The sequence below is a fragment of the Hemitrygon akajei genome, chromosome 9 (assembly GCF_048418815.1).
Source record: "Hemitrygon akajei chromosome 9, sHemAka1.3, whole genome shotgun sequence".
In the NCBI taxonomy this organism is placed as follows: domain Eukaryota; kingdom Metazoa; phylum Chordata; class Chondrichthyes; order Myliobatiformes; family Dasyatidae; genus Hemitrygon; species Hemitrygon akajei.
In genome coordinates, this window is record NC_133132.1 from 75122998 (window position 1) to 75148902 (window position 25905).

Consider the following 25905-nt stretch of genomic DNA (forward strand, 5'->3'; position numbering starts at 1 on the left):
TTGATACCCAGATGGTCAGGGAGACATAAAGTAATAGATTTCTCAAAATAATTTCAACAACTTTATTGTTTCTCTATTCCTATACTACAAGCTGAATATTTACTCTGGCACTCATATATGTCAAGAAAATTAAGGGCGGTATCAGATTGAGGGAAAAGAGACGCAATATTGTGAAGATTAGTGATAGGTCAGAGTATTTGGAAATTTTAAGAAACCAACAAAATATTATTTTAAAAATGTGAAAGGATTAAAGATAGAATATGCAAGCATATTATTATCAAAAAAGAAAGACTAAGCACAGTGGTATAAAGGGATCTGAAGTCTAGGTGCGTGAAGTTGGGACACAGGTACAGCAAGTATTTAGAGTATGAGAATAATAAATAATATTAGATGGTAAGAGCTTCTCTCGATATCTCCAAAGGTAGAGCATAGCTGAAGCAGTTGTGGGTCTCTAAGGGAATGATTTTGGGAATGGCAGTGATTCCGAATGATTATTTGGGACTGGGATTAGTCTTCATAGTAGTAGACGCAAAAAAATCAACCTAACAGAGAAAGGTAATCTAGTAAGGGAGGAACTCAAAGCAGTCTATTATTAGAAAAAAATACCAAGTAACAGGACTGAAGACTAATATGTCCCAAGACTTTTCCTGAATCATTGCTCTTAAAGCAAGTGGCTAGAGGTAATAGATGCACTAGTTGTGTTGAGGACACACAGAGCTTGCAAATGCATACAGATAAGTTAATAGAATGAGAAAGAAATTAGCAGAGTATAACTATAAAATGAAGAATGAAAAACATAATTAAAAAGGAAGATAAAAGGAATTATAAAAGGAAGTGTTCTATAAAGGGATCTACGTGCATGAAACAAAGGATTGGAATGCAGGTAATTAGGAAAACTAATGGAATGTTGGCATTATTGGGAGGGATTTGGAGTATAAACTTAGGGAAACATTAAAGCAGATTTACAGAGAGCTGATAACACCATATCTGGAGTACTGTGTAAGGTTCTGGACTCCAAACTTGAGAAATATGCTGTATGTGCATTAGAAATGGTGCAGATAAATTTCACTAATTTGATTCCTTGGGTGAAGTGGTTGATGTATTAACTGAGGTTGAACAGGTCGACTCTTTTCTTTTTGGAATTTAAAGGAATAAGAAGTGATTTTATTGAAAAGTATGAGTAAATGAGAGAGACTAATAGAACGAATATTAAGGGAGTGTTTTCCTGGAGAGATTATCTAGAACTAAAAGGCAAATTTTAGAATACCTAAGGGGTTTTCCACTTCCATTCAAAAGCAAATACTGGAAGAACACTGCCAGTAAAGTAGCATCTGTGAAAAGAGAAACCAGTTAATATTTTGGATCAGGGATGCTTTCTCAGAACTGGGAAAGAGTGGAAGGTTATCTGTTTTATTTTCATTGGGATCTAACAGAAAAATGTAATCTAGTGAAAGAGGAGCTCCTTTATATATTCATACATATTCAGGGCAGAAATAAACAGAAATTTGATCTACAGGGGTGTTGACTGGAATGGGGAGAGAAAGGGAAAGTGGTGTGAGGACAGGATTTAGCCATAATTATTTGAGTAGCAGGGGATGCTGCAGGGGCTGATCTCCTTTGATACGCTCGTGTTTCTTACATTCTGTGTGCAGATCAGAAGGTAGCAATTTGATATTTTGCATGCACTTTCAAGTTATTTTGGGTATGAAGTATGACAACAAATTTAATTTAAAAATCTTTCTGATTTATTTCATTTCCTTTCTTTGCAGCCAGTTGTGGTTGTTTATTTTAATGCTGGTGATATCTGGGTTTTCACTTAGTTTGTGTGGCATTCCGCTTTTTCCAGAAATCATTACCTGTGCTTAGTAAGTACCAATATTTTTTAATCTTTGCTAAGAAAGGATGTAGTATATTTTTCTTTGCTTGTGAAGGCATCAGCATAAAGACCCGTACACTTTTAAAGAATCATTTATACCCATTTTAAAATTGTTTGATATAATTTGCCTCTGAAAGCAGAGGCAGTGTTGTTGCGTGGCCAAGTGGTTAAGGCGTTGGTCTAGTGATCTGAAGGTCGCTAGTTCAAGCCTCAGCTAAGGCAGAGTGTTGTGTCCTTGAGCAAGGCACTTAACCACACATTGCTCTGTGACAACACCAGTGCCAAGCTGTATCAGCCCTTGCCTTGGACAACATTGGTGGCGTGGAGAGGGGAGACTTCCATACAACCCTGCCCAGGCCTGCGCCCTGGAAACTTTCCAAGGCACAAATCCATGGTCTCTCGAGACTAACAGATGTACGAGATTTCACCATCTGAATTCTGTGTGTAATTTTCTATCTTTAAAAGAAAATTTATCTTTTAAAATTGTCTGTGTTAGTTATGACAGTCATGCTCTGTAAGTTTAATGCCTGCATTAATGGTTTCAGCTTTGCATTGACACAGGCTCTCATTTGACCTTCAGGAACACAACTGATTCCAAAACCAAGCTGATTTCCCCGAAGTTCTGACTTCAATTATTTCCATGCAAATTTAATATCAAGTAGATAAATTGTTCCACAGAGGTTCTGTACATTTCTGAATTGGATAATAAATATACCTATATACATGAATTAATTACAATATAGTTCTACTATTTATGAATAACCAAAATGTTGTTGGAACGTTCAGTGTTATGATCTATATTTTTGATCATTTATTTTTAAAGTGAAGGTAGGGCTCTTTTATTTGGTTGTGTGATAATTTTAACTGAACGATTTAGAAAACAGACACAATGTCTGATCACTAGGGGGTTCATATGAGGGGTGATTGATAAGTCTGTGGCCTAAGGTAGAAGGAGTCAATTATAGAAAACCTAGCACATTTATTTTTCAACATAGTCCCCTCCTACATTTACACACTTAGTCCAGCGGTTGTAGAGCATACGGATCTTGGACTTCCAGAAAGTGTCCACAGATGGGTGATTGATACGTTCATGGCCTAAGGTAGAAGGAAATGAGTTATACAGCTCTCGTTACATGCACATGCAGGTCAGCTCTTTGAGTGATTATGCAGAACGTTTGAAGTTAATAACTCATTTCCTTCTACCTTAGGCAATGAACTTATCAATCACCCTGATGGGTTATTAACTTCAAACTTTCTGCATAATCACTCAAAGAGTTGACCTGCATGCACATGTAGCGAGAGCTGTATAACTCATCTCCTTCTACCGTAGGCCACAAACTTATCAATCACCCCTGCTGTGGACACTTTCTGAGGTCCAAGATCTGTATGCTCCATGACTGCTGGACTAAATGTGTAAATGTAGGAGGGGACTATGTAGAAAAATAAATGTGCTAGGTTTTCCGTAGGCCACAAACTTATCAATCACCCCTTGTACAATGCATAGGACATGGGTAGGAAACTATTCTAAAGCATTAGAAAGAGATTTCAACATAATAATTGATATTGGTGATTTTCTTTTGTTCAGTGAAAATGGATTTGAAGAAGGACTAGGCACTTTAGGTTTAGTGTCTGGATTATTTGGAGCATTTTGGTGTCTTGGGTATGTACTTATCTACTTAGAAACCCTTGAATGAGTAAATCCTTAGTTAACTGCGTGTATTGTGGAGTTTCTTAATGCTCTTCTATTTAAATTTCCATTCTAAACTTTTAACTCAACATGACTGAACTTTGTGCAGCTGTCTGCAAATCATACAAATGATACTTTATGTTCCACGTTTTGTCAGTCTGTGATCCAACAGCATAGAAACACAAACATACAAAATTGACAGCAACACCTTTAAGAAGCAGGTATTAATGAGTAGCATGACTTGAATTTAATGTTTTTATTTTACTAAAACTGGTGCAAATTTACATGCTGATTTAGATATCTGACACCCATATGAAAAAGCACAGTCTTGGATATAAAACTGGGCTGGTATGGACAGCAGAGATAGTTTCCATGTATAGCCAGTCAGATCATGGGGAAAAAAATCTAACACGATTTGGACACTAGTAGATTCACTTCCAGGCATTTGAAATCTAATGAAGAGTCTAAGTTATGTAATTCCTGATAGGCTGATTTACCTCCTGTACTAGAAATCAGTGAAACTAGGGATATGAACATAATGTCTTGAATGTGACAGTGTTGTGTGATTATTCATAAGTACATCTTGACCTATGTCTGTTAGATGTTTTTTAAAAAATGAGTTGGGGAAGATCTTGCAGTTTACTTCTAGAAGAGTACTTCATTCTGAAATAGAATAATGGTGACATATCAATTTGCTAACCAGCAGATTGTGTGCTGTGACAGATGTACTTGCTGCAGATTTCTTTTGCACCCATCTTTATTTGTTCATTTGTGGGAATTTCTCATTGTTGGCATGACCAACATCTAATGCCCATCCCAGATTTCCCGGCTTGAGATGGTAAGTAGGAGTCAGCAATGAGTACATTGACGAGTCTGCATTCAAGACATACTGGCTCTATATATTTTGATGCTTTGGGTTTCTTTAACTCATGGATTAATAATAATAATATACAGCTTCCTGCTACTTTTGTAACCCTGGATCCAAATGTAAAGAAGCAAGGATTTTATGGCTCAATATTAAGTTGATTGTATCATTCACTAGTTGAAAAGTTGTTCCTATCACTTTGCAGATTTGAATAATGCTGGTGGTAACCTTTGTAATCAGCATTGAATGATAAGGCAGTAATAGTTCTCGTACCTTATACTGTGTCCTACCAGGAGGAAGACCTTTCGACAACAAAATAGCTAAAGGACTGAACCAGGGCCAGTTATGAGAGTGAAGAGTTGTAAAATTTACCTTGGTATGTTTTACTATATTCGATAGTAACTAACATTGTCTTTTAAACCAGATCATTTGTAGGACCAACACTGGGTGGATTCTTGTATGACAGATTAAATTTTGAGTGGGCTGCAGCTGTGCAAGGAGGTTTTCCATTTGTCTTTGTAAGTAAACATGTTTTGAATATGTACAGAGAAATCAGTGTAATGATAATTATATAGTACTATTTCTAAAAAAAATTAAAATTAGATATCAAATTCCTCTCAGCATAATGGTTTCTCTCTCTCTCTCTCTTAGGGTACATTATTGGGTGTATACTTTATAATAGAAAAGGTGCGCAAAAGGTTTGTACTATATTTTAATATTCACGTATATAAAACATTCACACAGTATGCAGATAAGAGACATAAAGTTTTAAAGAATGGACTTTAATAATGTGAGTCTTCCTTTCCATTTTACTGGGTGGAGCATTAACTGCCCGTTAACTCTGAAGATTGTGCCCATAAACTTTGTTTATATGCAAGTGGAATTTGGCTGAAGGTGCAATTGAAATGTTGGAAGAGAATATGTATTTTATAGCAGATAGTTTCGGGTAACAGTCAGAAGAGTGAGTAGTGGCTAATGTAAAAAAAAAAATCAATTCCATTTCCATGTTCATGGTAAAGGTTACATGACTGAAAATAGCTGTTTCTTGAAATTGAGGCTGACAGTTGTTGCACTGTTGATCCTGTACTTAATCCCAGTGAATAAATTTTCTGTTTTATGTGAGAATCCAGAAAATTTCTTGCCAGTAAGTCTGGGTGTTCACCTGCAGATGGTTAACAGCTCAGAATAGGAATTTCCCCATACAAGGGAAGAGACTGCTACGGATATAGGTGTAATGTTTTCCCTCACAGATGCTTTGCTTGATTCTCACACTGTTAAGGTGTTGCTTTTGGCATGTGTATGGAAGTCTGTTTTAAATATTTGTAATTTTTGCAAGAGCTCCTGCATTTCTGGTTTGGGACACAGTTGATTTGGGTTTTCATCAACCACAACAATTTTCATTAGTGACTCCAGCCAGTTGGACATTTCATCCACTCTCCATTGACTGCAATATGGCTGTAGTTTTAAAAAGCACTCCAGCTGTTTCTTCAGTATTAATGGTCAAAATAATGACTAATCCGCATAAGACCTGTAGTTGGAAGCACCTCCACCTTCAAATCACGCATCTTCTTGGAAATTTATCATCTGCATGTCTTCATTTCTATGTCCATTTTCTGTAACTCCATACTATTCTACACGTACCTTGATTAAATGCACTCCAGCCATGTTTCTCTGTTCTTTAAGTTGGTCAGTCTTGCACTCCCTTGATACAAAAAAGAATTAAGTTGCTTTGTGGGTACTCAGCAGATCCTTAAAACCAAAACGGATCACAGAAATGTGTGGGGTTTTTTTTGGTTTTAAATATTTGTTGCTCCACACTTTTTTTTAGGAAATAATCAACATTTGGATCAGAGAAATAATCTGCCTATAATAATGTTTTAACAATAAAATGTTTGCTTTAATTAGTTCTTTGTGATACTGTCTTTTTCCTAGCCCTCTTTAATGAAATGTCTTGGAAGGAAATTTGATGTAGATTTTTGTTTTTATGAAGGTCACATTCTGGAAGCAACACAGAAGAAGAAACAAAGCAACTATTATCAAATTGAATGTGGAAGCTTTGAATATTTACATGCACTACAGTCTTTCTGGGGATCAATTTTTAATTATTAGGATATCCACAAACCTACTTAGTGAGCAACTTCACAAGTGTTTGGACTATTTACATTGTTATTTCTTCTATTTGATAATTAAATTTAAATATTTTACATTGCTGCTACAAAGTACTATGTGAAATACCATTTTATGATGTAGAAGTATGAAAAGTGCATTCTCCCAGTGTAATTTGAAGTCCTTCACACCACAATCAGCCTATCACAAACAAAGCTACTCTTGGAATTCCATTCTGTTTGTTCACTTCCCTTTTTCATAAACTTTAAATGTGGCAGTATGTTTTCTGAAAGACAGAAGTAGGTTTTTTATTTCTTTTAAATCTCCTCTGTCAGGATACTGCAAAAACAATTGAGGCACTGACAAAAAGCTGGTAATAAAAGTTTATTTTGACCTTTGTAAAATAAATTCATCATTGCACTCTACTGGAAGTTTTGAGAATCTTCAGTAACACTGATGATCAACACTGGTGCACCTCAGGTGTGTCTTAGCCCACTACTTTACTCTCTATATACACATGAGTGTGTGGCTAGGCATAGCTCAAATAACATCTGTAAATTTGCTGGCGATACAGCCTTCGTTGGTAGAATCTCAGATGGAGTCGAGAAGGCGTTCAGGAGCAAGATATGCCAACCAGTGGAGTGGTGTCACAGCAACAACCTAGCACCCAACATAAGTAAGAGGAAAGAACGGATTGTGGACTTCAGGAAAGGTAAGACAAAGGAACACATACCAATTCTCATTGAGGGATCAGAAGTGGAGAGAGTGAGCAGTTTTGAAGTTCCTAGGTGTCAAGATCTCTGAGGACCTAACCTGGTCTCAACATATCAATATAAAGAAGGCAAGGCAGCAACTAAACTTCATCAGGAATTTGAAGAGATTTGATATGTCAACAAATATACTCAAAAACTTCTGTAGATGTACCATGGAGAGCATTCTGACAGGCTGCATCACTGCCTGGTATGGAAGGGCCACTGCACAGGACGAAAAGAAGCTGCAGAGGGTTGTAAATTTAGTCGGCTCCATCTTGCGTACTAGCCTACAATGTACCCAGGACATCTTCAAGTAACGGTGTCTCTGAAAGGTAGCATCCATTATTAAGGACCTCCAGCACCCAAGGCATGCCCTTTTCTCACTGTTACCATCAGGTAGGGATAGCAACAGTGGCAGTAGACAGAGGAGGTGGAGGTGGGAGAAAAGGCCAATTTATACGTCTGCGTCGAATCTACGCCGTACCCCATGCCAAAACCTGACTTGCACCTCCCCAAAAACATAACTACACAGACCGCAACAACTATAATTGGTCCACTTGGTAGCATCACATTTCCTCCTGGCTGCAGGCATACTGTGCGTACACTGATGTGAAATAAATGGTTGGAGACGATGAACCAAATCGTCAAGTCTACCATCCAACATCTGAAAATATTTGAAATGCATTTCCTTGTCCATGTCTGTCAATGGCCGGACAAGCACAGAGCATTCGCCCTCCTTCTGCCTCAATCCGTTCAATGGTCGTACACACCATCTCCTCCAACTTCTCTCTTTTCTGTGTTGGAGTAATTTTAATAAAAGTGACTCTTGTTCAACATTTATTAGCTCCAACTCCAACATGATGCGCTCAGTTTCAGTCGCCATTGTTTGAAGTCAACAAAGAAACTCAACATAGTGGCTTAGAAACCCCACCGCCAACTAGCGTTTTGGCAGTGAATTGCAGAGCAATGCAGACACTCCAACACACAAGTATAAATGCTCACAACGGCCTAGGCCACTTGTGTAGGCTACGGCATAGAAAATCAGCCTAAACATAGTGGGAACTGTGAGAACGTCTCTTCCAAAGGAGGGTTGGACAAGATCTTAAGGACGAAAATGTGTCTCCTGTTATTTTTTTCCCAGGAGCCCGCCTTCGACTGCTCGCAGCTCTTCGCCACCACGCCCAGGCTCAGCAGCCAGCGGCACCGCCACTTAGAGCCCAGACCCTGCTGCTCCAACCCTGGTGTTCCCACCACAGCTGCCGGCCACCGCAACACCCAGCCCGGAGCACGGCGCAGGAAAACGCCCCAGGTCCAGCTGACCCAGCTGTTAGCACCTGGTAAGGGTCCCTTGCTCGGGGTTACGAGCAATGGCCAATGGCGGACCCAGCAGGAGAGTGGTGGGGGAGGCGGAAGAGCTACAACCTTGCAAGACAATGGTTGCTTTGCAAGCAGATGATCTACCAAGAAGAGAGGTGGTGATCTCTTTAAACTCAACCGGCAGAAGGCAACTACTGCTGTAACCTGCCGAGTACACGATTTCCCAATATGTCAGTCTCAATAAAGGATCAGAACAACGACGTTATCGACAAGAGTCGGGAGGGAAATCGTCCGCCAACTGGAAATTCCAGATGCGACCTAACGACGAGGAGGAGGTACAGAAGCCTGAAGGCACACACTCAGCGATTCAGGAACAGCTTCTTCCCCTCTGCCATTGGATTCCTAAATGGACATTGAACCCGTGAACACTACCCCACTTTTTAAATATAATTTGTTGCACAATTTTTAATCTATGTGCGTATACTGTAATTGATTTACTTATTACTTTATTTCTATTTTATGTATTGCATTGAACTGCTGCTGCTAAGTTAACAAATCTCACGACACATGCTGGTGACAAACAAACCCGATTCTAATTCTGAAGACTTTGGTCTCTGAAGCTCATGAGTAGCTGGTATGTAATGGCTACATTAAAAGAAACAATTCCCAAGGGAATTCAACTCCACCAGATGAAGTTAAGGACCGGAAATATCAGGATCCTCCTGAACTATCCCAGCTGCACACCAATGAATGATGCTTTGATATAATAGCGCAATAATACCGACATTTTAAAATCACTGCACTGAATGAGACAGGGAATGGCATTTTAAAGAACAAGACCCATGTATGTGCAATCCGTACATATGAGTGAGCATTTGGGAGTTTAGTAGAGTGGATCTGTGAAGCTGTAGGCACCTTCTGCCAGGTGGGAACTCAGTTTATGCCCACATTTCTGGCTTGCAAACTCTTCAGGTTGTAAACAGTTATTAGGAATGAAACTCTAATGTAACTTGGGAAGGACTGGTAGTGGAGATTCCCTATTCTCAGGTGGCAATCCAGAGAAGGAATGTTGTTTTCATGGAATAAGCTTTGTCATCTGCCAGAAAAAGCAGGATCTCTCAGTGGCCACCCATTTTAATTCCACTTCCCATTCCCATTCCAACATGTCCAACCATAGCTTCCTCCACTGTCATGATGAGGCCACACTTATGTTGGAGGAACAACACCTTGTATTCCATTTGGGTAGCTTCCGACTCGATGGCATGAACATTAATTTCTCTAACTTCCAGTAGTACCCTCCAATCCTCTTTCACCATTTCCCATCCCCTTTTCCCTCTCTCACTTTATCTCCTAGCCCACCCATCATCACCCTCTGGTGCTCTGCCCCCCTTTGATTTCTTCCATGGCCTTCTGTCTTTTTCACCAATAAATTTCCCAGCTCCTTACTTCATCCTTCCCCCTCCAGATTTCACCTATCACCTTATGTTTCTCTCCCCTCTCCTCCCACCTTTTAAATCTACTCCTCAGCTTTTTTTTTCCCTCCAGTCTTGCTGACAGGATTCCACCCGAAACGGGGACTGTACATTTTTTTCTATAGACGCTGCCTGGTCTGCTGAGTTCCTCCAGCATTTTGTGTGTGCTTGTCATCAAGAGCTTCTTTGGCATCTTAGTAAAACTAATAATCACTTTACGACCTTCATCCCTCTCTCAAAAAGGATTCAATGTGCTAAACTGATTAACATAGCCATCCCAACCCTAATACTTTCATATGAATCAAGGAATATTTGCATTCTAGCTTTGGTAAAACTATGGCAAAGGAAGAAAACTGATTGTCTTAGGTGACCGTAACACATGGGTGAGGAGAGATGTCCTTCTGTCAATGTGTAACTGGCAAAGAAAGGACAGTGAGGTCCTTCTCTTAACAAAACATCTGTAGCATAGCCTTGTCATAATGGACACCCTATTTCATGAAGATTGTCTTGGCCAACACCTTAGTTCGGCTGAATTAAAACATTATCCAAACAAGGAATATTAGGCTCTATGAACACACGGTATCCCAAGGTGGCTTTCATTCATCTAGATGCTCAACAGATTTGATATTGGTTGACAGCTCCATACATTATATGTTGTCTCCTTCAGTCTCGTTAAAGCTTTTGACTCCATCAATCAGGAGGGTTTGTGGGATGCCCTCCTTAAATTCAGATATGTTCACAGAAATGATGGTTCCATAATTGTATGCAAACCATGATACTGACCAAGAGTCTTAAACAGAACCATTTTAGTGCAGAATTTTTCCATTTGTATCTCACTGGCAAAAACTTAACATGGAAGTAGGCCTAATTTTTAGAAGTATGAGCAAAATGTTAGAACTATGAAAATGACACTTCACAATCATTATTATCAGAAATCAGTAGTCCATCTGAAGTATGTAGGTATCACTAGAGTTTGTGTGTACTCCATTTTAACACATCATTAACTCAAGAAAACATAGGATGATGAGCCTTATACTCAACATCAGCAAGGCTAAGGCCTTCTTCCTACCTCCCCTACTTCACCACACTGCCCTCTGCTAATAAAGGTTCATTAGCCCTTGGAAAATGTAGGCTGCTTTCCATTTTCTATATTTCACCTCTCTGCCACAGACAATAAAATTCTCCACTGCTTCAATGTACCATTACAATCTTTGGTTGATCAAGGAAATTGATATTTGAAGCTCGGATCTGGTACAAAACTGATATTGTACTGGGCAGCAGTAATTTTTGCCCTCCTATATGCATCAGAGACCAGGACTAATTATCAGCTTCCTGAGATACTGGAGAAATTCTCTGCAGATTCCTACAAATAAACTGGAAGGATAAAACAATCAATTATTTTTTCTCCAGTCCTGCTAAAGGGTCTTAGCCCAAAACGTCAACTGTGCTCAATCTCAGCTATGCGCATCCATGTGGAATTTAGGAGGATGAGAAGGATCTCATTGAAACCTTTCAGAGTAGATGTGGAAAGGATGTTTCCCATGGTGGGGGAGTCTAGGACAAGTGAGCACAGCCTCAGGATAGAGGGGCGTCCATTTTAAACAGCGATGCGGAGAAATTTAGCTAGAGGTGGTGTATTTGCAGAATTTATTACCACAGGCAGCTGTGGAGGCCAGGTTGTTGGGTGTATTTAAGGCAGAGATTGATAGGTTCTTGATGGACACAGAATCAAAATTTATGGAGAGAAGACTGGGGAATGGGGTTGAGGAGGGGGAAAAGAGGATTAGCCATGATTGAATGGCGGAGCAGACTCAATGGGCCAAATGGCCTAATTCTGCTCCTATGTTTCATGTTAACTTTAAAACAAGTTAACCTCCCTCCCCATTTCACTCATCTGTTGGAGGCCACCTCATGTTTTCCTATTCCCTCTTGTTTTCCTTTTGCATACTCTGTTTATCATTCCATCATGTGGCCATTCATGCACTTTCTTCCATTCCATACATATGCAACCTTTCTTTAATTATTCAGTCTCTATAGAGACTTGTTCGACCAATAAGGCAGAAAATAAAGGAATGCCTATTTCCTTGCAATGACTTTAGAAGTTTTTTTTTGCAAGGCCATTGTGCAAACAGAAAGATACCCTTCACAAACAGTTCAAGAACTATTGAGTCCACATGGTTACACAGACAAAATACTGGAGGAATTCAGCAGGTCAAGCTGTAGCTATGGAATAGAATAGAGTTGACATTTTGGACCGAGACCTTTCATCGGGACTGGAAAGGAAGTGGGTTGAAGAAGCCAGAATAAAAAGTTGGGGGTGGGGTAAGAGGGAAAGGAATACAAGCGGAAGGTGATAGCTGAAGCCAGGTGAGGGGGTATGATAGGGAGTGTGGCCTGGGAGGAAAGATAAAGAGCTGAAGAAGGAGGATCCGATGACAGGAGAGTGGACCGTGGAAGAAAGGAAAGGGGGATGGGCACCAGAGGGACGTGACAGGCAGATGAAGAGAAGGGGTAAGAGGGGAACCAAAATAGGGAAAGGAAGTTGAAAAGGGTGAATGGAGGTAGAAATTAGCAGTGGTTAGAGAAGTTGATGTTCATGCCCTCAGGTCGGAGGCTGCCCAGGCAAAATGTGAGGGGTTGCTCCTCCAGTCCGAGTGTGGTCTCATCTTGGCAGTAGAGGAAACCATAGACTGACATGTTGGAATGGGAATTGGAATTAAAGTGGTTGGCCACTGGGAAATCCTACATGTTGTGAACAGAGCAAAGGTGGTTGACAAAGCTATCCCCCAATCTATATTGGGTCTCAACAATTTAGAGGAGGCCACACCAGCAGCACCGAATACAGAAGATGACTCCAACAGACTTGCAGGCGAAGTGTTCCCTTAGGTGGAAGGACTGTTTAGTCACTGAATGGAGGTGTTGGAGGAGGTGAATCGGCAGGTGTAGCACTTCTTTTCTTGCAGGGATAAGTGCCAGGAGGGAGATCAGTGGTGTTCATATGGTTAAATGTTTTTGCATGTCTTGCCTCTGAACTTCTAAAACCCAGTGGAGGGGAGAATTCCTCATAGAAACAACACCTCATATTCTTCCTGGATAGTCTATAACCCACTGGTAAGGATGTTAAGTTTTCCACATTATGCAACCCTTTGCAACTGTGGATGTTTCTTCTCCCCCCCCCCCCCCACCCCCCCACCCAGACTGATCTTCCTCCAGTCCTTCCATTTTTGGCCCCTTGTCCCATTCTCTCCATACCCCTTAGCAGCCATTTTACACACACACACACATATATATAAAATATACTCCTTCCCTTCCTGTTTCCATCTACCCACCACATATATATTTTCCCTACTGGCTTCTTCCACTCTTTTCCTATCTGGTTCTGGTTTCAGCTGCCTGCATCTCCCTTAATGGTTCCCATTGCCATCTCCTTTATTTATTTGATTCCAGCAGTGGGAGCCCTTTGTGTTCCTGCTTATTGCCTTCAATCATCTCCAACCTTCAACCTTCCCCTATTCTAATCCATCTGCTTTTTATATTTTTTTCTTTTCGTCTGCCCCCACCTATCACTGTCTCCCAACTCCATCACACACCCCTGCTCTGCCAGCTGCAACCTGCTCATTATCATTCACCCCCCCTTCAAACCCCAAATTAACTCGGCTCCTGTCTCACCACTCCGCCTCTCCTATTTATTGCACCTCTCCACTCCTTAAGGCTGCTTTATACTTGTGCATACGGGCTACAGGCTGATTTACACTTATGCGTATGGGCTACGCCGTAGCCCTGTGTTACGAATGTGCCACAACTCTGAGGGGCTGAAGGGTACAAAGTAGCCCCCTCCTTTTGAGAATCGCAAGATCGCTATTAATTCAGGTCTGGGGACCCAGGAAATGAGAGAGAATCCTCAAGGGTTTGGAATGTGTGTCCTGCCCTCAGCGAGACAAAGCCACGGATACTGGCCATTGCCTCTTGGAGACGGAATTGTGTATTGAGTACTGTACTATTCATTGAAGCCCTCAGGGAATGACCAGAGTGGGCTGGTTGAGGGATTGCATCATCCCAACCTGATTGACATCTGAGAACCCGTAAGGATAAAAGAGGGTCTGGGGAACAACCCCTTCAGACGCACCAGGAGAAATGCTAGAGATCCTGTGACAGCGTTTAATAGCGACAGCCGGTGGGGGGGCCCGCGTGCGTCCTTTTCCATTTGCCTCGGAATTGGCGGGCCTTACCACGGAAGACGGTTTAGCTAAAGAAGAGACCACCACCAACGAAATTTCGAAGGATCGACATCATAAAAAGGAAAAGCTGGCAATTTCTAAAAATCCGTCTCTTGACTCCAACCAAAGGCTGCAGCCTGAATGACCTGAATGACTTTTATATTTCCATCGGACAATACATTATCCCCTAGACAACGATAGAGCTTATTTCTTATTGATTATTATTATACCTGCACTTTTAGAGTTAGTATTGACAACGTATATTATCTGTGTGTTTGCATTGATATTATTTTTGTGTATTTGTACCAATAAATACTGTTAAAAATAGTACCATCAGACTTCAACGGACCTCTCTATCTTTGCTGGTAAGTGACCCAGTTACGGGGTACGTAACACCTGATTTTCACTTCTGTGTTGCTCTACGCCATAGTGAGCATACATTGGTGTGCGCCAAAACACTAGTCGGCGGTGGGGTTTCTATGCCACTGTGTTGAGTTTCTTCGTGAGAGACACAGACGAGGAAATATATTTCAAATATTTCGTATGTCGGCAGGTAGATTTGACGATTTGGTTCATCTATTTTGCATCGGTGTACAGACATGGCGAAGAAACAATCGGAAATGCGTAGGAGGAAATGCAATGCTACCAAGCAGTCCAATCACAGTTATTGCGGTCTGCGTCACCGCGACGTGAGTTACTTTTTTGGGGAGGTGCACGTCACCCTATGGCATAGGGTACAGCATAGGATATGTAGTACCTACGGCGTAGATGTGATGCACAGGTATAAATCAGTCTCAACTCCTTCCTGATATAAGGTTATGACCTGAAACATTAATTCCTTCCCAAAGATGCTGCTCAATGCATGAGTTCATCCAGCAGACTGTTTGTTGTTACACCAATTTTGAATGCAGCCTAGCAAGTCACTGTGGATCCATTTGGCTTAGCCTTCTGGATCAGCCTACTATGAGGGATCTTGTCAATTGCCTTACCAAAGTCCATGTAGAAAACATCCACTGCCCCTATTCTCATCAGTCATCAATTTTGTAATTCATGACGTGCCGGCACAAAGGCATGCTGACTATCCAAATAATCCTATCCCAAAGAATGCTCTCCATTAGCTTCCCCACCACTGGCATATAATTTTCTGGATTATCTACTGTATTTGAGCATTTTAAACAAAGGAACAACATTGCTACTCTCTGGAAGTGTACCTGTAACTATAGAGAATACAAAGATCTGTATCAAAGCCCGAGCAATCTCCTCTCAGAATAACCTGGGTTCGATTCCATTTTGCCCTTGGAACTTATCCACCGTACTTCTCTTCTTCCTTCAGATCAACATGATCCTCTCTGCTCTATCATCCACATCTTTTTCTTCAGTGAATACCAATGCAAAGTATTCTTACCCACTCCCTCTAGCTCCAGGTATAAATTTCCTCCTTTGGCCTGCAATTATCCTACCCTTCTCCTAGCTATCGTCTGGTTTTTATATGTATACATTTTCTTAAGGACATTTCATGGCCAATTTTGTCCCTTCAGATTCCAAGTTTGTGTTCCTTAAAGGCCTTATCTGGTTTTAAGCAGGAGCAAGTCTGCAAATGCAAGAAATCCAAAAGCAGCACACACAAAATACTGGAGGAACTCAGCAAGTCAAGCAGTATTCTGCATTGCATTTGTGGTTTCTAAATGATAATATACTGAAATTCAATTCAATTCAATTCAGTCGATGTTTTGGGCCGAGACTCCTCTTCAGGACTTAAGAGGTAAAGGGAAGATACCAGCATAAAAATGTGGGGGCAGGGAAGGAGGATAGCCAGAAAATGATAGGTGAAGCCAGGTGGATGGGAAAGATAAAGAACTGGAGAAGAAGGAACCTGGAGAGGAGAATGGACCATAAGAGAAAGGGGATGAGGGGAACCAGGGGAGGTGATAGGCAGGTGAGATAAGGTAAGAGGCCAGAGTGGGAAATAGAAGAAGAGGGGAGGGACAGTGAAAAGTTTTTTTTACCAAAATGGTATACTTATTGGGGGGGGGGGGGGGGGAGACAATCACAGAGGACTCCTGTGCTACTTACCTGTCCCTCCTAGTCCCTCTGACTTAACTTTTGGTGTGACCACTTTCCTGAAACTCCTATGGCATCCCCTGCCTCCTGTATGGTCCTTAGTGAACAGAACTAACCTGACTTGATTATAATGAAAAGGACGTGTAACATTAGCTTGGCCCAGGAATAAACAACAGAATTAATGAAAGGACACTGAATAGAGACTTAACGTGTGCTGCCAGATGGATCCAGAGAAATTTGCTGCAGCTTGGAAGAACTTTCACCTATCACCTCAGATTCAGATTCAGTTTATTGTCATTTAGAAACCACAAGTGCAATGCAGTTAAAAAATGAGACAACATTCCTCCAGAATGATATCACAAAAGCATGACAAAACAGACTACACCAGAAAATCCATGTAACGTTTGGCAATCCCCAATCCAGAGTCCGGAGAGGCTGCTGTGTATTAATGCTGCTACCGTCTAGCGCGTTACCCGGAAAGGAGCTCCAAATCCACCAGACAAAAAACAAGACCAAAAACTAAAGCTACAAGACCTGCACAAGACCACATAATTACAACATATAGTTACAACAGTGCAAACAATAACATAATTGATAAAAAACAGACTATGGACACAGTAAAAATAGTCCAAGATGTTAAAGGACTGTAAGTTCAAAAGAAATCACCACAGTTTCCACAAGTCCCCAGGGTCCCGACAGACTCACCATCCCACGCCGGCGGCAGAAAGGGAATACCCTCGCTATGGACTTCCAAGGCGCCGCACGACTCAGCCTCGCAGATGCAGCACACACCGAAAGCGACCTGAGTCCGTCGAACCTCCGAGCTGACGACCATCCCCTCCGGCACAGCTTCTCCGAACACCATCCTCTGCTGAGCGTATTAAGATGGCCCCACCAACGGGCATTGGCAACGTGATCCTGAGGATTTGGGGCCTGTTCTTCCCAGCAGAGTCCCGGACCTCACAGCAGCAGCAGCAACGAAGAAGGTCTTCCCGGAATTTCCTGATGTTTCTCCGTGCTTCCACATCCGTTTTCAATCGATTATGATTGTGCACGGCACCCCACTTCACAAATAACAGATAATCAGTTCCGGAGTGGCCGCTGCAAGCTGCGTCGCGCCGCCATCTAAAGAGCAGGACAAGGAATCTACAACTATTAATCAGAAGTATGTAAAAATCTGACTTTAAAAATCTGTCACAAATGGGCCTTATGAACTTTTATAGACAATTGCCCTTTCAGGTCATAACATACATCTATCATCCTTATTAAATTTTAGGGCGGGTGAAGATGGAATTCAGTGAGCCACCTAACCCAATGGCATGTTGGACTTGCAATCTAGAAGGTACAATTGTTTTTTTCTAAGGCATTTACTCTAATTTGTACTGCTATCCTGTTTAAATGGGTCTGGTGAAGCACATCGAGTACTTGCTGGTAGTAAGCAAAACAACCAAAATGATAAATTACTGTTTTAATCACTTTTTCTCAGATATGGTCACTACAATCAATAGTCTGTAACCTCCCTGTCGTAGTTGAGCTTTCGAACCACCTGTATGACCTGGCATTTTTGCGGTGTAAACTGAAGTTTTAAAGGTGCAAGATGGTTGAGGTGTGTTGTGTATGGGCCAAATCAAGGTGGTGGGACCCAGGCCTCTGAGCGCAGAATAAGCAAGTGTTTGACTGTTGCTGGAGCTGATTCAATGAGGCAGAACCGAGGCAAAGCAGAGGTGAGATGGTGGAACCCAGGTGCTGGTTTGGGCTCGAGGGCAAGTAAAGACCTGTGGTTTGACCGAATTGAGGCAGCAGGGCCCAGGCCCCAAGAGTGTATCAAAGCAGCAGGGCCCAGGTTCAAGAGTGAGGAAGGACCCCAGATTTGGCCAGTTTAAGCACAGGACTAAATTGAAAAGGTCGGGCATGAGGCCGATGTTCAGCTTGCTGCTCCAAGAGGTTTACTCATCTCTTGCACTGAACTGAGACTGTGGCCTGAATGGGCTGCAGTGATGACTGGCTTTATGGCTATGGACTCACTTTGGCGAACTTCAGTGCTGAATGGTATTGACTTACTTTTAATGTCTAAATGATTTGTTTTATTTTCTCTGCACATTGGAGGTCTGATGGTCTTTTTTAAATAGGTGCTATTGGGTTTCTTTGTTTTGTGACTGCCTGAAAGGGAAACTAATCTCAAAGTTGAATAGAATATACCTACTTTAATAATAAATGTACTTTAACTTTGACCTGTTAGTCCTATTTGATGAACAACAGTTTATGTCAAAACTAATTACAATGGGCACTTTAAACAAATAGTTGCATTACATATTCTCCTCCTTATATTGCTCCCAGTTGCATTACTCTTCAAGACTTTGACACATAAAGTTATAGGCATATGTGCTAAGAGCCTTTCTTGTTAGTGCAGATTTGATAGCTGCACCCATGATCAGCTGTCTGGTTAGTCATCCAGAGCAGAAACCAAGTCCACAGGCAGTGCTGTTGATGGCAGCATCTTAATTTCTACTTAAGCATCATCTCTATAGCTAATACTTTCTTCTCCTGGAGACTGGTAGCATCCAACGTGAAATTACAGCTTCAAATGGGAGGGAATTTGTGCGTGCGTTGCAATGGCAAATGGTGAAATCTGAAAACGAATAACCAATTAGAAGATGAGCACAACACACAATAAATGAAGAAGCTGGTTCATGTATTAAGGGTCTCAGTGGTGCTGGGATAGTGTTGATGCTTTGAGTTGTACAGCACAGAAACAGACCCTTCACCCCACCCCGTCCATGCTGAACAGTTGTATGCCTACATCAATCCTATCTGCTTGTTTTACATCCCCGCAGATCCCCTCCTCTTTCACCTTAAGCCTGTGCTCAATTGTTTTTTGATTTCTCCAACCAAAGGGAAAAAGGTTCTGACTGTCCTACTTAAGCCTCTTGTAATTTTATATGCCTTTTAGTACACCCTTCAGCCTCCTTTGCACCAGGAAAAAATGACCTCTGCACATAAATGAAGTCCTTCATTCCAAGCAACAACTTAGTCAATCTCATCCCTCTATCGTACCACCACATCTTTCCTCTGGTGCAGGAAAACAGAACACCATATTCCAAGTGCAGATTAACAGTATTTTGTAACGTTGCAGCCAAATGCCACAGCTTTTATATTAGAAGCCTCAACCTATGAAATCATTGCCTTCTTTATCAGCTAATAGACCTGTGTTGCCACTTTGAGGGAACCCCAAAGTGTGATCAGCATTCCCAACATTCCGAGGAGCCCACTATTTGCTATCGTTTTCCCTAAAGTACACCAGCTCATATTTTGTGGGATTAAATTCCTTCTATCAACGTTCCACCCAACTTTCCATCTGATCTATATCCTGTTGTAGGTTAAGCTCACCTTCCTCTCTAGTCACGATATCACCAAATTTAATGTTAAGATTGCTTCACTTATATCTATAAATTCAGTATTCAGAGCTGCCATTCCATTGTTTTCTACCAAAATATTTCATGGCCAACTGAAATGAGCTTCCAGGAGCTTTACCTCTGGTCAAATGCTTATTGTGAGTAGTCACTTGAAAATCTAAGGCAAGTACAAAATGATACAATCATTTATCTTGAAAAATATTAGCTGCTATGGCCAATGAAAATGTAACCTTTTTTTTAGAAAAAGGAAGGGCAGTATCAGTGGTGTTCGTGTTCCCATAATTTGTAGTTAATCCACTTCTGTAAGATTTTGAATTTCTGGTTTTAAGACATTCGACTGGAAGCATTCTTTTATTATTTTGTTCTAAGAACTTTTATCATAGAACCAAACAGCTTAATATTCTATTTCTCAGTCTAATGGATTCACTCTAATTGGAAAATACCAGAGAGTCAAACTCATATTTTCTATCCTAGAAACAAGGCAAACATAATAGAAGCTATTCTGCACAGAATTTATTTAAGCAATAAATCCAAGCATGGCAATAAGAAAAGGCTGTCAAGAAAACAGGAGCATTTACTTCTCACATTTAAACCTAGCAAAAATAAATAATCTTCACAGTTTGAAACATATTGAAGACAACTTATGTAAATTTCAAAAACTTGTATTTATAATATTAACAAATTTACAGCTCAACCAAATAACAGCCATGAATACAAGCAATTTCAGAAAATTCCAAACCTGCTTTCAAAGATATTCACATAAAAATATAAACTGTATTAACAGATTTATGTACAAATAATATTTATACTTTACAGACTGTACGAATCTGACAGCACACCTCAGCTGAATGCACTGAGTTAGGCAGTCACATGTCAGTAATATAGACAACTGTACAAAAAGGCCAACATTATTAAAAGTAGTTCATTTCTGTCACACAACTGAAAGAGGTGAAACTACTTGTGGTATTTAAAACCTGGTTCATTGAACATTGTGAACCTCTCAACATTCAAATCATTTTGAGTTGATAAGGAGAGAGGCAGGTGGCAATAGTTGATAATAATTGGCATAAAGAGTGCTTGTGTCACATGTGCATACCATTTCAAAGTGGGGTCTAAAGAGACTGATACTTGAGCACAAGGATTGATAACTCAAAAGGCAGAGTTTACTTCCCATGGTGGTCTGTCCTTTTTTTTTAAAACTTCAGTGATCATATTGCTTCTCCAAAATTCCCAGAGTCATTTAGAAAAAAAATATAAATCTCAGAAGAACAATTTGTCAGTTATTCGTGTTTTGTCCTTTTGAATAACTTCATCAAACAACGGAACCTTTCTGATACCTGGAACAAAAATAAAATTGAATTAAATCTTTGGTCATATATAGTTTATTTTCTAATATTTCCTGTTCATAATAAGGATCTTTGTTAAGGGAACATTAGACAGGATGACCATAAGATATAGGAACAAATAGGCCATATGGTGTATCGAATCTGCTCCACCATTTCCTCATCGCTGATCCAATTTTCCTCTCAGCCCCATTCTCCCGCCTTCTCCCTTCTTCATGCCCTGACCAATCAAGAACCTATCAACCTCTACCTTAAATACACATAAAGACTTGGCTTCCATAGCTGGCTGTGGCAAAGAATTCCAGATTCATCAGTCTCTGGCTAAACAAATTCCTCCTCAACTCCATTCTAAAAGGAAGCCCTTCTATTCTGAGGCTGTGTCCTCTAGTGTTTAGACTCTCCCACCATAGGAAACATCCTTTCCAAATCCACTCTATCAAGGCCTTTCACCATTTGAGGCTTCAATGAGACCACCCCTCATTCTGAATTCTAGTGAATACAGGCCCAGAGCCATTGTACGCTTATCAGGGCAACTCTTCTCACAGAAGTGAAATGTTTACGTTCATCTAACAGGTTACTGTTTACAATTGAGAACAACACCTGACTGTAAACAGCAGTCTCAATCAAACTTCCCTTGACCAGTGGACTATCTGTAGGAGCAGCTCAGCCTCTCCCCATGTGTTCTATTTGGGCACAGAACTCAAAATGGCTGATGCCATTTATCTTCAGGATTCACCATGAAGCCCAGTGGCAGAGCAGTGATGTGGTGAGGCTAGGGTGAAGGATGCAAAGTTCATCTGGACCTTCCGATTAACACAAGAGCTGGTCAATACACAAACAGTAACGATGTAGTTTACCTTATGGATTAAAAAGTTATACAAAGGTAGGTGGCTCACTCATTCTACTATATTTAAGAGTTTTAAAAAAAATTGTTATCTTTTTATAGTATTTACAAATTATACTTCTTTCTGTTTTCTTTGCAAATTTGCATCTGTTCAAACAGAAGCAAACTAAAATTTCTGTCAGGGCAATACAACCTGAGCATCAGGATCTGATGCTCAATGACCACTTAAATTACTGAGACCACACCAGAGGGTAACCTTTGCTACTCTTCAAGATCTGGAAGATGTTAGTGCAGGTGGCTGGGTACAATGAGTGACTGTTTTAGGGATCGGGCCATATCCAGGACATTCTGGTCCAGCATCTCCGAAAGAGCAGCACTCCCTCAACCTTCAGCAGAAGTGGCTGCACCTGAAACCAGAGGTAAAATTTCTATTGCCAAGCTAAGGCTGGCAAAATTGCTCTTTGACAGTGTACTTTGAATATAGCAATACTTTTTCAATGTAATTCAACAAGAAAATGTACATAAGTTATGTGCTGATACTGAAGTTTGAAGATGACTAACCAAAGCAAACAAAAATATCCTTTGTTCAAAACCCATGAATCTCCCTAATTTCACATTGATGCAATCTTATTTTCAGGATAAAGTTCCCAGCACGTAACCCCCTTAATACTGAACAATGACATACAAGATTGAAACTTCATGCTTTGGATATGTTTTCATCCCACAATCTACCAATTCAAAGACAATTCGAAAGTTCAGTCAACTTATAAACAAAATCTGCCAATGCTGAAATAGACAGAGAACGCCGGGATTCTCAGCCAGTGACTTTCTATTAAACAGAAAATCTAGCATTTGTAGCAACATTCTTTAAAATCACACCTTGTTAGGCTTAACTTTCAGTTACACTTCAGAAATGTTAAAATCAAAATAAACTCGAGTACAAAACACCAAAATGAGCACATCGGAATCTCTTTAACACCTGAATTTACCTTTATGATCAATTTGAGGCAAATTGTATTAAGTCCCACCACTAATCTTCAAAGATTAATTTATTGAAATTTACTTTCCTTAACTTTCGGAACACTCCAATATTTATTCATTTAGAGATTACATCCCAAACAGCATAGCCACCTCCCCAGTCAAGCGCCACCTGCCCCAGAGTCCGCAGGTCCACACTGGCTTCATTGAGTCACCGCAGGGTGCAAAGAATGGAGTAGAAGCAAGTTAGCGTCAATCTCAAGGGATTGCTTGGGAATAGAATTTATTTCTGACGGGAGGACTCAAGAGCAAATGATTTTCGCTAGAGGTGTAATTTTGACCGTTTTATCTGGCAATGTGAAAATCAGTTTCAAAATATTCCATTCAAGAGTCCAAGACCAAGTACAGGCAGTTCCCAAGTTAGATCAGGATTCTGTTCCTCAGAATTGTCTTATCAGTCAATTTCACCCTGTCAGAAACATCTATTTTGTATCATTTCTCATGCTGCTTAGCTCTACAAACACTTGCTAAAATTCTTTCATTTCACTGAAAACTCATCCTAACACTAACCATAATTAAAGTAATGGAATCCATACTGTATTAAGCCATTAATAAAAGGACATGTTATTATTTTTTTGAAAAATAGTTTAAATATATGAGAGAATTTGCACAAAATCAGATCATCCATAACCAGGGGCTCCTACAGTATATAATAAATCACAGCTTCATCTCTAAGGGACCCATGTTTACCTGGCGTGGGGACCTATTTAGTTTTTTAGATATGTAGCTAAAAGTTTCTTCATTTGCTCCTTTCTGTTGGCAATCCAACAATATTGACCGATCATCCTCCCTGAAAAAAAAAGAATAAAACTGGATCACACAGAATAATTTACAGAAAGCGTAGAGGCAAAGTGAAACACAAATCGTCAAATAAATTATCTACAGTTCATATACTTATCCAAACTTCTTAAATGTTGAAATTGAACTCACCTGCACTACTTGTGCTGTTTCACACTCTCACGGCCCTGAATGTAGTTTCCCCCAAATGTTCTCCTTAAACTTTTCACCTTTCACCCTAACCCCTGACCTTCAGTTGTAGTCCCACCCAACCTCAATGGAAAAAGCGTACTTGCATTTACCTTATTTATATCCCTCATAATTTTGTACATCTCTATCAAATCTCTCTTTAGTCTTCTATGTGCCAAAGAATTAATCCTAACCTATTCAATCCTTCCTTATAACTCAGGTCCTCCAGACCCGGCAACATCCTTGTAAATTTTCTCTATACTCTTTCAACCTGATTTTCCTGTAGGTAGGTGACCAAAACTACACATAATACTCCAAATTAGGCCTCACCAATGTCTTTTTCAACTTCAACATAAGATCCCATTTCCTGTACTCATACTTAGATTTATGAAGGTCAATGTGCCAAAAACTTTATGACCCTATCTGTGACATTACTTTCTTTTTTTTGTAATTTATTTTTTTATTGAAGTTCATCATCAAACAAACATTTCCATAAAAACTTTCAATGAAGAATGGACCCGTATTCCAAGAACCCTTTGTTCTATTGCACTCCTCTGTGCCCTGCCATTCACTGTGTAACATATACCCTGCATAAGACCTACTGAAGTGCAACACCTCATTAAATTCCATCTGCCATTTTTCAGACCTTTTTTGTAGCTGATACAGATCCCTCTGCAAGCCATGATAGCCTTCCTCGCTGTCCACTACACCCCCAGCTGCAAATTTGCTGATCCAGTTAACCATATTATCATCCAGATCATTGATACAGATGAAAAATAACAACGGAACCAGCACTGATCCCCACTGATCCCGGTGGCACTCCACTAGTCACAGACTTGCAGTCAGAGAGGCAAACACCTACTGTCACTCTCTGGCTTCTCCCACAAAGCCAATGTCCAATCCAATTTACTACCTCATCCTGAATGCTGAGTGGCTGAACCTTCTTAATCAACCTCCCAAGCAGGACCTTGTCAAGTGTCTCACTAAAGTCCATGTAGACAATATCCACTGCCTTGCCTTCATCCACTTTCCTGGTAACCTCCTTGAAAAACTCTATAAGATTAGTTAGACATGACCTACCACGCACTCAGCCATGCTGACTATCCTTAATCATTGCATGCCAATCCAAGTACTTATATATATATCTGGTCCCTTAGCTTTCCCACTATTGATGTCAGACTCACTGGCCTATAATTTTATGATTTTTGTTTGAAGAGCCTTTCTTAAACAGTGGAACAACATTGGCTATCCTCCAATTGTCTAGTACTTTACTTGTCACAGAGGATGATTTAAATATCTCTGCTAGGGCCCCAGCAGTTTCTCCACTTGCCTCCCTCAGCATCCAAGGGAACACCTTCTCAGGCCCTGGGAATTTATTCACTTTAATTTGTCTCAGGACTGCAAACACATTTAAAAGCCTGTTTAAATAAATCTCCACATAGAAGAAACAGACTATTGTGCACCATCATAATTAATAAGTGGCTCAATGAATAAACTTTTCTTGGGCTTCCAGCTCAAATACCATCTATAAATTTGCTGATGATACAACCATTGTTGGCAGAATTTCAGATGGTGATGAAAGGGTGTACAGGAGTGAGATATTCTAGTTAGTTGAATGGTGTCGCAGCAAGACCAAAGAGCTGATGTTGGACTTCAGAAAGGGTAAGACAAGGGAACACAAACCAATCCTCAGCGGGATCAGAAGTGGAGGGAGACAGCAATTTCAAGTTGCTGAGTATCAGTATCTCTGAGGACCTAATCTGGCCACAACATATTGATGCAGCTACAAAGAAGGCAAGACAGTAGCTATATTTCATTAGGAATTTGAGGAGTTCTGGTTAGTCAACTAAAACATTCAAAAACTTCTACAAATGCACCTTAGAGAGGATTTTGAATGGCTGCATCATCATATGGTTGGGGGGAGGGCTACTGTACAAGATTGAGTAAG

At 40.5% G+C, this 25905-nt stretch overlaps 2 protein-coding genes across 4 annotated transcripts in view; one reads left to right on the forward strand and one right to left on the reverse strand.

Moving 5' to 3' along the window:
• Positions 1–6632, forward strand: part of slc18b1 (solute carrier family 18 member B1) — a 31150-nt gene extending 24518 nt beyond the window's left edge. The window contains exons 11-15 of the mRNA XM_073056369.1: positions 1770–1865; positions 3462–3536; positions 4853–4946; positions 5080–5126; positions 6419–6632. Of these exons, the coding sequence (XP_072912470.1) occupies positions 1770–1865; positions 3462–3536; positions 4853–4946; positions 5080–5126; positions 6419–6473 (367 nt within the window). The 3' untranslated portion in view covers positions 6474–6632. The remainder of the gene's footprint in view (positions 1–1769; positions 1866–3461; positions 3537–4852; positions 4947–5079; positions 5127–6418) is intronic.
• Positions 6633–20264: 13632 nt separating this feature from the next.
• Positions 20265–25905, reverse strand: part of casp8ap2 (caspase 8 associated protein 2) — a 40362-nt gene continuing 34721 nt past the window's right edge. For all 3 annotated transcript variants that reach the window (XM_073056370.1, XM_073056374.1, XM_073056373.1), the window contains exons 9-10: positions 23682–23781; positions 20265–21103 (exon numbers count right to left, since the gene is read on the reverse strand). In XM_073056370.1, the coding sequence (XP_072912471.1) occupies positions 21047–21103; positions 23682–23781 (157 nt within the window). In that variant the 3' untranslated portion in view covers positions 20265–21046. The remainder of the gene's footprint in view (positions 21104–23681; positions 23782–25905) is intronic.